The sequence below is a fragment of the Pristiophorus japonicus genome, chromosome 11 (assembly GCF_044704955.1).
Source record: "Pristiophorus japonicus isolate sPriJap1 chromosome 11, sPriJap1.hap1, whole genome shotgun sequence".
Classification (NCBI taxonomy): Eukaryota; Metazoa; Chordata; class Chondrichthyes; family Pristiophoridae; genus Pristiophorus; species Pristiophorus japonicus.
The window spans coordinates 52,860,549-52,876,514 of NC_091987.1; the positions used below are offsets into that span (position 1 = coordinate 52,860,549).

A 15,966-nucleotide genomic window follows, 5' to 3' on the forward strand; every position below is an offset into this window, starting at 1 on the left:
GGAAGGACCTGATTGCATTGGAGAGGGTACAGAGGAGATTTACGAGGATGTTGCCGGGAGTGGAGAATCTTAGCTATGAGGACCGATTGGATAGGCTGGGTTTGTTTTCCTTGGAACAGAGGAGGCTGAGGGGAGACCTCATTGAGGTATCTAAAATTATGAGGGGGCTAGATTTAGTGGATAGAAAAGACCTATTTCCCTTAGCAAAGGAGTCAACAACCAGGGGGCATAAATTTAAAGTGATTAGTAAAAGGTTTAGAGGGAATTTGAGGAGAAATTTCTTCACGCAGAGAGTTGTGGGGGTCTGGAATTCACTGCCTGAAAGGGTGGTAGAGGCAGAAACCCTCACCACATTTAAAAAGTACTTAGATATGCACTTGAAATGCCGTGACCTGCAGGGTTACGGATCTAGAGCTGGAAAGTGGGTTTAGGCTGGATAGTCTCTTGTTGGCCGGCAGGGATACGATGGGCCGAAATGGCCTCTGTCCATGCTGTAAATTTCTAAGATTCTAAGTATTCTTAGATTTTCTGTTATTTAAGTTGCTTCTGTCACTCTTTACATGTTTGATTTGATTTTATTAAATTTAAACTTCCTCGGTTATCCGACTTATATAGAACACTAGGATTTTTTCATGTAGTGCACATTCTGATAAATTTGGTCTTCAGAAACTTGGGTGCATTCTCTTCTTCCTGTTAAGGAAAGAAACAAGTATGTTTAAAAGTCCTTTAAATAATTATATGTCAGCTATAACCAACAAATGTAAGATCCAAAACTAATTATTTAGATTGACCATTGGAAAGGCTAAGCAACATTTTGTCAACACTTCACTACTGCAGTGTCAGCCAGTGGCTCTGAGTCAGACGGTTTGGGTTCACGTCCCATTCCAGGGACTTCAGCACATAACTCTAGGCTAACACTCCAGTGCAATGCTGAGGGAGTGCTGCACTGTCAGAGGTGCCGTTTTTCAGATGAGACGTTAAACTGAGTCCCCGTCTGCTCTCTCAGCTGGACATAAAAGATCCCATGACACTATTTCGAAGAAGAGCTGGGGAATTATCCCCGGTGTCCTGGCTAATATTTATTCCTCAATCACGATAACAAAAACAGATTATCTGTCATTGCTGTGTTGGAGCTTGCTGTGTGCAAATTGACTGCTGTGTTTCCCATATTACTACAGTGAGTACACTCCAAAAAAGTACTTAATTGGCTGTAAAGAGCTTTGAGGCATCCGGTGGTTGTGAAAGGCACTATATAAATGCAAGGCTTTGTCATTGGGCATCACCAATGAACTATGTCCAGTGTATTAGATAATACTGCTAGAGACAAGCTCGGAGCTGTTGTCTCGGTGCCACAGAATGAGAGTTGTAGACATGGTGGCCTAGAACTTGGTTGGTACTGAACCCATTTTACAGGGATAAAACATGCACCAAAGCATCCAATGTGGCGGATGGCGTGCGTGTGGGCACATTCCGCGTTGAAGTTCCACCACCTGCCATATTAGCAAAGGCCAAAAGGGAGGTGTCCGGGCCTCGCACCTGAAACTGATGTTAGGCTCTTTGCATATGCAAATAGAGTGCCTCATGCCTGCTTGGGGCCCCTTTCCCACAATTGGGCTGCCCTGACTCCAGCCAGTGGTGCGCTACATATGACCTAACCAGTGGCCCTTAAAGGGACCACAGGATGTCACTGCTAAAAAGGTAAGCTGGTTGAAAACTACTTAGATGTGGAACCAGGAGGTTTATCAGGATACTCATAAACAACACACTCGATGATATGAGCGCTGCAGGAGACCTCATGCTACAGTTGTTGAGCTCAGATGCAGATTGATTAGCCCTGGATCTTCCCTAACTTTCTGTGACACTGCTGCGTTTAACCTACAGCTGAAAGGCCATTACATCATGCTTTGCATTTTATGACCTTTACTCTTGATTTACACAAACCTAAATCAGCTCAGCATTCCAAAGATGTATTGACTTCTATGGTATCAGCGGGTAAAAATGATTTGGCCTTACTAATCTATGGTTATGGTGGCCTTACGGCAGTAATACAGATAAGCTTATCCATAAGGATGTTGCAGCTACACAAAGAACAGGCATCTATCCTTAAGACTCTAGCTGTACCAGCTATAGTGGTCTTGAATGTCTGAGCTGAATTTTGGAAATTTCCCCAGGATGCTGTTGCTAGCAGATTCTGGAAAAGCTGTCTGCTTTTTACAGGATGGAGTCTTTATATCAAATTTGATTTTATAATACAACCTTTCCTGCTTGCACTTCTAGTATTGTACTTCTGACAAATTCCACAGAACTTCAAAGTGTTTTTGTTCATGTCTGCTCAAAAAATCTACACAGCACATTTAAAGATTCAAAAATAGTTCTCTCTTCAGATAAATGACAAAAGCATGGCATTGTAGATTAGAAAGTTTTCAGAAATATGAAACTGATCCTTGCTGAGCTAGTCCAGTGGTGGAGACATTGGGCTCAAATTTCCCGAGGAGTTGCCCTGCTTTTTTTGGAGCAAGTAGTTTTTTTTTTGGAGTAACTTAAAAATCGCAAATTTCCCCATTTAACTTCTCCAGTGTAAGTCAGTTAGTTAGGTTATTTTTTTTGTTTAGTTTTTTTCCTCCAAAAGGGGGCGTTACCTGCCACTTACGTCTCCTTTGGCCCGAGAAGAAAATTTGGTCAGTTAAAAGTTATGCCAAACTAACTTAGGTTAGTGTATGTGGCCACTTTTGTAGGCACAGAAAAACCTTACCTACATTTAAGAAATCATCAGGTAACCAGAGATGGGTGGGGGGGCGGGGGGTAGTGGGGAGGTGAGTTAGAGGATTCTAAAGCACTAAACAACTTCACAGCATCTGCACAACATCACAACATCTTCAGCACAACATATTCACAACATCATCAAAAATAAAGAAAAGATAAATCAGCTACTGAAAATAGAGCAGTACTGCCTTACCGACTGCAGAACACACCGGCTAGCCCTTTGGCTAGGGCTAGGGATGGCAGGCACGCATGACTGTATGGTGAGGGATGTCTTTTTTTTACAGTTATGCCTAAATGTTGTGTGGTGATAATGGAACATAGAAACATAGACATAGAAAATAGGTGCAGGAGTAGGCCATTCGGCCCTTCGAGCCTGCACCGCCATTCAATGAGTTCATGACTGAACATGCAACTTCAGTACCCCATTCCTGCTTTCTCACCATACCCCTTGATCCCCCTAGTAGTAAGGACTACATCTAACTCCTTTTTGAATATATTTAGTGAAGGCCTCAACAACTTCCTGTGGTAGAGAATTCCACAGGTTCACCACTCTCTGGGTGAAAAAGTTTCTCCTCATCTCGGTCCTAAAGGGCTTACCCCTTATCCTTAGACTGTGACCCCTGGTTCTGGACTTCCCCAACATTGAGAAAATTCTTCCTACATCTAACCTGTCTCAACCCGTCAGAATTTTAAATGTTTCTATGAGATCCCCTCTCATTCTTCTGAACTCCAGTGAATACAAGCCCAGTTGATCCAGTCTTTCTTGATATGTCAGTCTCGCCATCCTGGGAATCAGTCTGGTGAACCTTCGCTACACTCCCTCAATCGCAAGAATGTCCTTCCTCAAGTTAGGAGACCAAAACTGTACACAATACTCCAGGTGTGGCCTCACCAAGGCCCTGTACAACTGTAGTAACACCTCCCTGCCCCTGTACTCAAATTCCCTCGCTATGAAGGCCAACATGCCATTTGCTTTCTTAACCGCCTGCTGTACCTGCATGCCAACCTTCAATGACTGATGTACCATGACACCCAGGTCTCGTTGCACCTCCCCTTTTACTAATCTGTCACCATTCAGATAATAGTCTGTCTCTCTGTTTTTGCAACCAAAGTGGATAACCTCACATTTATCCACATTATACTTCATCTGCCATGCATTTGCCCATTCACCTAACCTAGCCAAGTCACTCTGCAGCCTCATAGCATCCTCCTCGCAGCTCACACTGCCACCCAATTTAGTGTCATCCGCAAATTTGGAGATACTACATTTAATCCCCTCGTCTAAATCATTAATGTACAATGTAAACAGCTGGGGCCCCAGCACAGAACCCTGCGGAACCCCACTAGTCACTGCCTGCCATTCTGAAAAGTATCAATTTACTCCTACTCTTTGCTTCCTGTCTGCCAACCAGTTCTCAATCCACGTCAGCACACTACCTCCAATCCCATGTGCTTTAACTTTGCACATTAATCTCTTGTGTGGGACCTTGTCGAAGGCCTTCTGAAAGTCCAAATACACCACATCAACTGGTTCTCCCTTGTCCACTCTACTGAAAACATCCTCAAAAAATTCCAGAAGATTTGTCAAGCATGATTTCCCTTTCACAAATCCATGCTGACTTGGACCTATCATGTCACCTCTTTCCAAATGCGCTGCTATGGCATCCTTAGTAATTGATTCCATCATTTTACCCACTACCGATGTCAGGCTGACCGGTCTATAACTCCTTGTTTTCTCTCTCCCTCCTTTTTTAAAAAGTGAGGTTACATTGGCCACCCTCCACTCCATAGGAACTGATCCAGAGACTATGGAATGTTGGAAATTCTGAACATGATTCAGTCTTAATGCAAAATATTTTTTATTGGAAAGTTTACAATGCACTTCAACAACAACAACAACAGCAAAGAAAGGCTGCACCCATCTCTCACCCACATCTCGGGGAAAGTACACTTCCTCATAGGGTCAGTGATGGTGGTGGGGGGGGGATGTTGGGGGCCTGGCTTGGGTCTCACTGGTGGCTGGTGCGTGGATTGAAGTGGGAGTGGCATTTGAGTATCCGGCCTTTGTGCCCTTATTGCAGCACCTAGCTCCCTCATGGCATCTGCCATTGTTTGCACACTGTCTGAAATGCCCGCCCTCAGTTCCCATCTCAGTACTGAAATTTCACTCGACAGTGTCGCTATCTCATCACACACCCCACTGACGGCCGCCACGAGTGATCTTGGAAGGGATTTGGTCTCCTCACCCAATGACAGGGCTGCACCTCAGGAGAGACTCGTCGGCTTCTCCTTCCCCTCGGCGTGCGTCTGCGTAGTGGCACCCCTCCAGTGTGAGGCGCAGGCTGGGACAGTGGGGCACTGGGTGTCCCCAACATGCATTTCACCACCGCCACTGGGACCCGCAACCTTGGAGGGTGTGAAACCATGGAATGTCGCCGAGGAGTTCATGGAGGTTTCTGGCAGTGTGATGCCCTGTACTATCCACTGATCCATATCGCGGTCAGCATTCTCCCGTGAAAACATTTCCATGGACACCTCCTCCCCCCACCCGCCTTGGTCTGGAGCACATGCATCTGGATCTTCTGGTGGATCTTCAGGATGTTGAGGAGTGTCTTCTTCTTCTGCAAAATACAACACAACAGTCAAATGTTTAGCAGCACAAGAGGGGGCAGGACGGGTGGCACGAGTAGTCTGATGTGTAGCAGGTCAGTCAGCAGTTTGATTTGAAGGGCGACGATGCACTTTAATGACTCACCCTCACCCTTGCATGTGGGTCCAGCTTGTGCAGAGCTGATTCTTTTTCTGCCGGTGTGACTCAGCAAGGCAGCAACCCTCTGTTCCAGGGGTGATAGTTGGTGCAGATTTGGCGGACTTCCTCCTGTTCTAAATCTTTCCCTTTTGTTGTGGGCCAATTTCTTCTGCAAAGATGAAAATATTAATTTCCACACGTGGTGCACTTCTGATGGGTGGGACACATACAGATGGTCACATTTTCAATTGCAATTCAATTTAAAAGGTGAAGATATTACTTACACTCACTGCTTGACCAACGTCCTGCTATTTCTTCTTGCACTGGCTTCCAGATCTTGCGGTATTCACCCCTGCAAAGTATTCTTCTGCAACTAGGTTCCATCTTCTTCTCATTTCCTTGGGTGAAACTTTTGTGGGACCACTCTTACTGATATCCAGCTCCAGCCATTTCTCCTCAATGACAGTGACTAGTTTCTCCACTTCCTCATGGAGGAAATTCTTTGTTCTTGTTGCACGCTCTTGCGTTATTCATGTATTGGATTTACACTCAGGTAATGTTCAAAAATCAGAGTTCTCACCTTTCTTCCACCTATCCAGCACTTCTTTCCACTCCCTCAGACACACAAAAATCACTATTTAGACCTTACCTTTATATGTGGTCTATTGCCAATAATACTTAGGACGCGCTCCCTTTAATTGGCCGATTGCCAAGCTTCCTGCTCCACTGCGCATGCGCGTACACTCAAACAGACATGTGTCCCCCTGCCGGCACGCCACAAGACACTGGGCCCAAGCCCCCCCCCCCCGCCGGCTGCGCTGAGCAAGTGCGGCCAAAACTCCGCCCCCCCCCACAGGCTCTGCAGTGCCACACCACTGGAACCGGACGACGAGGGAGCGGCCAAATTAGCAGGTACATTTTTGGCGCTTTTTTTGCCCAAAAGGTCGGCGTGCCACCCCTAACTACGCCACTCTAAGCAGCTGGGGAAATTTGGGCCCATTATCCTTGGATTTAGTAGCCATGGACTAGGAAAATCAAAAACAAGGTTTACTACTCCTGATTGCTATCAGTGATCACTGCTGGAAACTTAAAATCTAGCTGAGGACAAGATCCGTTTGTGAACATCAGTGATGTGAACTATGGAGGAATAGCCTGCTAACACTCACATGTTATACACTACACAAGTTAAACATGGCACATGTGACATACTGCACATACTATATATACAATACATGCTACCTAACGCAGGAGCTGTGCACTGTACATACTATGTACTGCACATGCCATACACTATGCAGTGCACGTACTATATACCACACGTTATACTCTGCACACACTGCACTTGCTGTACACCACAACTGATAACCATCACACAAACTGCACACCATACACTAAACACCACACTTGCTACACACCCCACATGCTACTTATCACACAACTTACACACTGCACACCACACATGCTATGCAGTAACACTACAGAATGCACATGTTATACACTACACACGCTATACAGTACACACATTACGCATGCTACATATGGCACATGCTACACACCAGAGATGCTCTACAATGCACATGCTACACACCACAGATGTCACATAGCAGGCATGCTACAGTCTGCACACAACACGTGCTAAACACCACAGGCCACAGATTCTACACCTCAATTCTACTACTCTTGCTCAGAAAGAATTAAATGTTTTGCTTGCCTGCTAGCAGACCCTAGGGTAGAGTTTCCTCTCAGGACTTTCCTGGAATGCAGTGTGGGTGGAACACGATAGGATGATCTTCGCCCCCCCCACCACCCCAATTTCTTGTAGGGTCTAAGTACCACATTGTGGGTGTGCGTCCAGCAGATATATCAGTGCACAATTGGATTTAAGCCTACAAGGGAGAGCGAATCCAGGTCAACATCCCCAGCATTGAAGCACTAACCACACTTGATCAGCTCTGCTGGGCAGGCCACATCGTCCGCATGCCAGACACGAGACTCCCAAAGCAAGCGTTCTACTCGGAACTCCTTCACAGCAAATGAGCCAAAGGTGGGCAGAGGAAACATTACAAGGACACCCTCAAAGCCTCCCTGATAAAGTGTGACATCCCCACTGACACCTGGGAGTCCCTGGCCCAAGACCGCCCTAAGTGGAGAAAGTGCATCCGGGAAGGCGCTGAGCACTTCGAGTCTCATTGCCAAGAGCATGCAGAAATCAGGCGCAGGCAGCGGAAAGAGCGTGCGGCAAACCTGTCCCACCCACCCTTTCCCTCAACGACTATCTGTCCCACCTGTGACAGGGACTGTGGTCCTCGTATTGGACTGTTAAACCACCTAAGGACTCATTTTAAGAGTGGAAGCAAATCTTCCTCGATTCCGAGGGACTGCCTATGATATGATGATGGTTCTGGGGCTTTTCATGCAGCAGCTTAACTAACCAACAAGTAATTTGTTTCCACACAATTTCCACCCAAGCTTCTGTCACTGGGCTGGGAGATGCAGTCAGAGCCCAATGATAGAAGCTTGTCTGAAATTATATGGAAACAGTCTATTTATTGGTTATTGAAAGCAGGTGGGGTATTTTAGCAGAATCTGCACGTTTAAAATTATTTCATTTCAGTGCTGCCAGCTTGAAGCTTTGCTGTGCTCATCTTTGCTCTTGTTTTGCTTTTGATGTGCCTTCACCTGTGAATGTGCTTGAGACCCCGTGTCTTGTTTCGTACTTTAAAAAGTAAAGGGCAGTAACAGCTATTTTGTTCTGTTGTTTAGGTCAGTTTGTTTCCAAATATTTATTTAGTTGCAATAACAGCCGGTGACAACTATTCTCTGACTAAAAATACTTCATCTATGTTGTCACTTTTTCTGCAGTTCACAGCTGTTTGTTTGTTGTCCCCACAATTTACAGAGAAACGCGTAGTGTTTTTAAGTGGTTACTTATCTATGCACCTGAAAATGACTGCACAGTCATGAGGGCTCTGAGCCTACAAGATTAGTTCATTTGATTGCACATTGCAATGTTGTTAAAAATATCACAGCTTGATTCCATTTAACAACATGATGAATATGTTCGTCGCTGTGTTTGAACACTTAGTGATTTACTAAATGTAAGAATTTTTTTTGCCCTTACCTGACGATGCTCTGTTTTTCATTTTTTTCTTAATAATCCATATCACCAGAATAACTGTCCCTGCAACAGCCAGCGCTGAAGCACATGTTATTAAAGCTAACAAAAAAAGAAAACATAGATATAACTTTCCCAAGATAGTTACAGTATTGTTTACAAATTGATATTCATTTAAAGTGTTCATTGGGAGCTAAATTGTCCCTCGCCATGATTGGGGGCGATAACCTTTCGGGGCCCTGCCCGGAAGTCCTGCCCCTAACGCGGAAATGGGCACGTGCTCCTCTCAAAGGACTCAGGGAGGGCCGCTGCACATTCTGCAGGCTCTATACTGACCAGCCACAGGGCCACCAGGGACATGATCGATCAGGCCAACGGCCCAGCACCCAAACGGTGAGCCGGGCTGCACAATGGCAGCCCAGTTGATTAGACACTGTCAGGCCGACGCAAGAGTCGGCTGACAAAATAAAATGGCGCCCCGGGGCCTAAAGACCTCCCCTTTAAGGGGTGCCTGGCAGTGGATGTTGAAATCAGCCTCGTGGCCTCCTTGGAACGCATTGGGGTCAGCGCAGGCCGGTAAAGTTGGTGTGCACGACGATGACATAATTGCCGGGCGTGCGCTGGCCCGTGGCACTAATCGCAGGGCGCGTTGGATAAATCCATTGTGTCCTGTTAATGCCCCCTGAAGGCTTTACCAGGGCTATAAAAAGGGCCAATTTCACTCCCATTACGTTTATTACCATCCCTTGACAAGCGGAAAATTCCATTTAATTTTAAATGTAATGCAATATTAGCAGAGCTATTTCTGATCATTTACATGAAAACATTATGAGAGCTGGAACATAAACATATGACTGACAATTAGGCTGGGATTTTACATCTGACGATTCCCTCAGCACCCCATTCATTTTAATGGACAGTAAAATTGAAAACGCCTGCCTCAGTTCTTAACTGATAACTGCTGGTGATAAGCCTATTATCAGCAAGGGCGGACATCGACGACGAGATTCAACACCGCCTCCAGTGTGCCAGTGCAGCCTTCGGCCACCTGAGGAAAAGAGTGTTCGAAGATCAGGACCTCAAATCTGCCACCAAGCTCATGGTGTACAGGGCTGTAGTGATATCCGCCCTTCTGTATGGCTCAGAGACGTGGACCATATACAGCAGACACCACAAATCGCTGGAGAAATATCAACAACGATGTCTCCACAAGATCCTGCAAATCCCCTGGGAGGACAGACGCACCAGCGTTAGCGTCTTTGACATCCCCAGCATTGATGCACTGACCACACTCAACCAGCTCCGCTGGGTGGGCCACATTGTTCGCATGCCTGACACAAGACTCACAAAGCAAGCTTTCTACTCGGAACTCCTACACGGCAGGCGGGCCCCAAGTGGGCAGAGGAAACATTTCAAGAACACCCTCAAGGCTTCCGTGATAAAGTGCAACATCCCCACTAACATCTGGGAGTCCCTGGCCAAAGACTGCCCTAAGTGGAGGAAGTGCATCCGGGAGGGCGCTGAACACCTCGAATCTCGTCGCCGAGAGCATGCAGAAGCCAAGTGCAGGCAGCGGAAAGAGCGTGCGGCAAACCAGTCCCAACCACCCTTTCCTTCAACGACTGTCTGTCCCACCTGTGACAGAGACGGTAATTCCCGTATTGGACTGTTCAGTCACCTAAGAACTAATTTTTGGAGTGGAAGCAAGTCTTCCTCAATTTCGAGGGATTGCCTATGATGAAGATATTTCTGATCATTTACATGACAACCTTATGAGAGCTGGAACATAAACATATGACTGACAATTAGGCTGGGATTTTACATCTGACGATTCCCTCAGCACCCCATTCATTTTAATGGATAGTAAAATCGAAAGCTGGCAAGTACACAGTGAAAATGCCTGCCTCAGTCCTTAACTGATAACTGCTAGAGTACGCGGACGTGCCTGCGTCTGCACACATACAGAGGCCGCACTCCAGGACATAGTCGACGTATTTACTGAGGCGTACGAAAGCATGGGCCTTACGCTAAACATCCGTAAGACAAAGATCCTCCACCAGCCTGTCCTCACTGCACAGCACTGCCCCCCAATCATCAAGATCCACAGTGTGGCCCTGGACACCGTGGATCACTTCCCCTATCTCGGGAGCCTCCTATCAACAAGAGCAGGCATCGACGACGAGATCCAACACCGCCTCCAGTGTGCCAGTGCAGCCTTCGGTCGGCTGAGGAAAAGAGTGCTTGAAGACCAGGCCCTCCAAACTGCCACCAAGCTCATGGTTTACAGGGCTGTAGTAATACCTGCCCTCCTGTATGGCTCAGAAACATAGACCATGTACAGTAGACACCTCAAGTTGCTGGAGAAATACCACCAACGATGTCTCCGCAAGATCCTACAAATCCCCTGGTAGGGCAGACGCAACAACATTAGCGTCCTCGACCAGGCCAACATTCCCAACATTGAAGCACTGACCACACTCGATCAGCTCCATTGGGAAGGCCACATAGTCTGCATGCCAGACACGAGACTCCCAAAGCAAGTGCTCTGCTCGGAGCTCCTTCATGGTAAACGAGCCAAAGGTGGGCAGCAGAAACGCTACAAGGACACCCTCAAAGCCTCCCTGATAAAGTGCAACATCCCCATTGACACCTGGGAGTCCCTGGCCCAAGACCGTCCTAAGTGGAGGAAGTTTATCCGAGAGGGCGCTGAGCACCTCGAGTCTCAACGCCGAGAGCATCCAGAAATCAAGCGCAGACAGTGGATAGAGCATGTGGCAAACCAGTCCCATCCACCCCTTCCCTCAACGACTATCTGTCCCACCTGTGACAGAGACTGTGGCTCTCATATTGGACTGTTCAGTCACCAAAGAACTCACGTCAGGAGTGGAAGCATGTCTTCCTCGATTCCGAGGGACTGCCTATGACCAGTTAAATATTGGGATCTATATCTGGTTGAGCGAGCACAAGACCTTATGTCCAGTTAGGATCTGTGTGTGAGCTGTTCCCCATCTCCAAATATATAGGTTGTCCACTGGCAGGAATCAAAATGTTATATCTGAAATCATGCTTCATTTTGGCAAATGAAGGGGAGTGCAGACATAGTAGATTTGTTAAGACTTGCTTCAAGTTATTCTTAATATCATTCCTGAACTAATAAATGGAAAATCACAAGTGGCAGCAATTAACTGTCTCCTGACATGATTTACATAAATCACCCATGGGACCATTAAATCCTGTGGATGCACAATGAGAACTGATTTGGTTGGTAAACTTGATTAAAGGTCGATCAATAACTCTGGCCATTAACACTATTTTTGCTTAATTCCTGACAAGAGCACTATCAATAAGATCAAAACGATGGGGTAAATTCAGTCATCCTCTGCATGTTGGCTATCACCACTGCTTCAGATTTAGTCCAATAATATTTATGATTAAAATCATATTGAATAGGATCTCATTTTGGACCCCCAACAGTTAGGAGTTAATGTAATATATATAGAAATCTTATGGGAAGTGAAAATCTGTGTGCTATTATTAGAAGATATATTCTTGGTAATTTAACTTACTGAAGTTTATTTGCAGTGACATCATCCTGGTTATTTCTTTTGTATCCAAGGCTGTTCAAGAATGTATAAAATATAAAAATACAATTATGAAAGTAATTATTAAGTATTTTAAAAAGTACATGATTGAAGCCATATTCTGAAAATGATGGAGAAGAGAACTGGAAATATGGAAAACAGAAAAACCACATAAAGAAATTACTGATTGATTTATGAGGTGCCAAATGTAAAACTAATATTTAGCACAAATAATTTCCTCAGCTTTAGAACAATAAAAAAAAATTGCATTTATACAGTGCTTTTTCACAACCTCAGGACATCCCAAAATGCTTTAGAGATATGAAGTACTTTTGAAGTGTATTCATTGTTTAATGTAGGAAACACAGTCGCCAAATTGCGCACAGCAAGCTCCCACAAACAGCAATGTGATAATGACCAGATAATCTGTTTCTTAGTGGTGTTGGTTGAGGGATAAATGTTGGCTAGGACACAACGAAGAACTCCCTGCTCTTCTTCGAAATAGTGCCACGGGATCTTTTACATCAACATGAGAGGGCAGATGGGGCCTTGGTTTAATGTACACATCACCATAAGAACATAAGAACATAAGAATTAGGAACAGGAGTAGGCCATCTAGCCCCTCGAGCCTGCTCCGCCATTCAAAAAGACCATGGCTGATCTGGCCGTGGACTCAGCTCCACTTACCCGCCCGCTCCCCGTAACCCTTAATTCCCTTATTGGTTAAAAATCTATCTATCTGTGATTTGAATACATTCAATGAGCTAGCCTCAACTGCTTCCTTGGGCAGAGAATTCCACAGATTCACAACCCTCTGGGAGAAGAAATTCCTTCTCAACTCGGTTTTAAATTGGCTCCCCCATATTTTGAGGCTGTGCCCCCTAGTTCTAGTCTCCCCGACCAGTGGAAACAATCTCTCTGCCTCTATCTTGTCTATCCCTTTCATTATTTTAAATGTTTCTATAAGATCACCCCTCATCCTTCTGAACTCCAACGAGTAAAGACCCAGTCTACTCAATCTATCATCATAAGATAACCCCCTCAACTCCGGAATCAGCCTAGTGAATCGTCTCTGTACCCCCTCCAAGGCTCCATCAGTGAAGCACTCCCTCAGTACTGCACTGAAGTGTCAGCCTAGACATTGTGCTTTCGGGCTGGATTTTGGCGGGCGTGGGGGGAGCGTCAGTGGGCGTGATCAGTGGCGGGTTGAATAGAAAAGTTTTTTTTTTCCCAGCAGGTCGGGAGCCCGCTGTGAACCCGCCGCCATGCTCCTTTCCCCAATGCAGGTTCTATCAGCACTGAGAAGACCTGACACGCAGTGGTGGGGGACCCAAGTCAGGTAATTAATGGCTTATCTAGAGCCACTTAAGAATTAATTTAAGCTCACCTTCTGCATTTGACAGCTCGCCCATGGGGTCCATTCTGGTCATGGACCATGTCTGTCAGTTGCCATTGAATCAGCTGTTGAGGTAACAGCTTCAAAGGTACAGTAAAAACTCCCACCTTACAGAAATATCTTCCCTCAGCCACAAACTCTTCCTCACTGCATTTCCACAACAGATTCACCATGCTGTAAGTCTTTACACAAGTCTCTAACCAGTTTGACCTTATTATCTCTTTCACCATTGACATATCACTTATGTCATCTCCACTTCATCTGCATTGGTGCCCTTTATATTCTCTCACCGTGCTCCTCAAAATTCCACCACAATCAGCCCCAACATCAGCATCACCAGACACATCAGCAGCACCATCATCAACATCAAACCTTCTCCACAATCAACTGATGCTGCACAGGACAGAGGGCATCAGCACCCGACCACATTGCTGGCTGGGACACCAGGGATGGCCTCACCATGGCCAGCTTTACCTCATTTGATGCTGTACACCCTGATGCACCAGAATGACACTACGCCACACCAACAACATAAACATCCCTACAATGCCCAAGCCATTCCTTTCACACACATCACCATCGCGGGGGTGGGGTTGGGTGGGGGGGGGGTGGGAGGGGGTACCGTTATGTCTCGCCATTCACTGTAACTCACTAAGCCACTTCCGAAGATACACATAAATCTGTCCAAGAACATAAAGTGTTGAACATAAAGGTTTCAACGTTTGACATCGCATTAATAGAAACTTTACATTGCATAAAATACCCAAGTGCCTACCCTTGTGTGTTGTTAGTTGTTATGATAGTGCTAGAATGAGGGTAAGTGTGAGGGTTGGCTAGTGAGATGGGATGTGATAATGTAGATAAAGAGAGATAGGTGGAGGTTCAAGGTAAGTTGGTGTGAGTAAGGATGTGTAGGAGTAGGGTAGGGAAGGCAGAGTTATGGGGATGTGATGAGGTTGAGTGTGGCTTTGTACTAATGTTTTGTGATCTACTGAGATCATTGAAACATTTATGGCACTGTACCCAGGTCTTCCTGACGACATCCCTGCTTGTATCCTCCTCTGCAATGTGCAACCTGGCTGTGTTGATCTCCTGGGGAGGTCTCTTCTCCCATGGAAAGGGAAGAGGACCTCCCTGCATGCTATGCATATGGAGGGAGTCATGGTAGAGTCTGGGTGCAGTCCTGCTTCTCTGTGCAATGCTTATCAGTGATTATAGCACAAATGCCAAATTAAATTTGGCCATGGTCCCTTTAAGGAAATCGGCTAACGACGCATCATCAAATGACGTCACCAGACTCACTTCTTCCAATTGGCAGGCAAACGCGCTGGGCGACCTTAACAAGCCCCAGCAAGGGAAATTCATTCCAGAGGCCGGGATGGGGACAGCAGTGGGGTCGGGACCTGCCACTGACATCACCTGCCATGGACCCGCTGAGGTTAGTAAGATCGAAGCTTATGTCTTTGGAGTTGAACTTGAACCCACAACCTTCTGACTCAGAGGGGAGAGTGCTACCACTGAGCCACAGCTGATCTTGGCAGTGTACAGTTCGTCCTAGTTTGTCATGTATATTTACTAATTCATCACAAGAAGCTCACACTTTTTAAGATGTTTACAATTAAACTAGAGCTACTGAACAGAGGATATCTTCATGAAGGGATTCATGATGTCACTACACATAGTAATCAGACAAAATTTCACTTCTTGGTAATACATGGAAAAAGTACATCAGACCACTACATCTGAATATAATGCTTTAGAACACAAGAACATAAGAATGTAAGAATTAGGAGCAGGAGTAGGCCATTCGGCCCCTGGAGCCTACTCTGCCATTCAATGAGATCATGGCTGATCTTCTACCTCAACTCCACTTTCCTGCACTATCCCCATATCCATTGAATCCCTTAATAGCCACTTTAGATAAATGCATTACATGGAAATTACTAAAGTGCACTATGTGGATAAAATTAATTTTACAATTCACTTCTCCTCCCTGACTAGCTGTATGATGGCTGAATGTTGCAGGATAAAAGCATTCTGGCAACTTCCTGCATGTTGTGCGTTGACGTGCAGTATCATTTGTTGGCTATCAGACAATCTGCACATTCAGCAAACAGCACCCCTTCCTGTTTATGTATATCACTGGGTTCCAAGTTGGAATCTTTGAAGCCAAATGGGTGCCATCATTATCCCCCTGCACCCTAGGGCAGCTAGCAAGGCTGCAAAAGTGCATGACCCTGTCTCTCTACTCCGCATGGAACATGCCACAGCTCATGAAGTCAGGTGCTCCACGAGAAAGGGCATTGGTCACCTAGAGAATGCAGCCTCTTACAAGTCCACAGCCAGTGTTACATAGATCCCT

General features: G+C 45.8%; 1 protein-coding gene across 1 annotated transcript in view; it reads right to left on the reverse strand.

The window, feature by feature from the left end:
• Positions 1-523: 523 nt before the first annotated feature.
• The window catches only part of LOC139275526 (nectin 1a-like), a 38,714-nt gene continuing 23,271 nt past the window's right edge, over positions 524-15,966 (reverse strand). The window contains exons 4-6 of the mRNA XM_070892696.1: positions 12,194-12,244; positions 8,634-8,729; positions 524-690 (exon numbers count right to left, since the gene is read on the reverse strand). Coding sequence (XP_070748797.1) covers positions 620-690; positions 8,634-8,729; positions 12,194-12,244 — 218 coding nt within the window. The 3' untranslated portion in view covers positions 524-619. The remainder of the gene's footprint in view (positions 691-8,633; positions 8,730-12,193; positions 12,245-15,966) is intronic.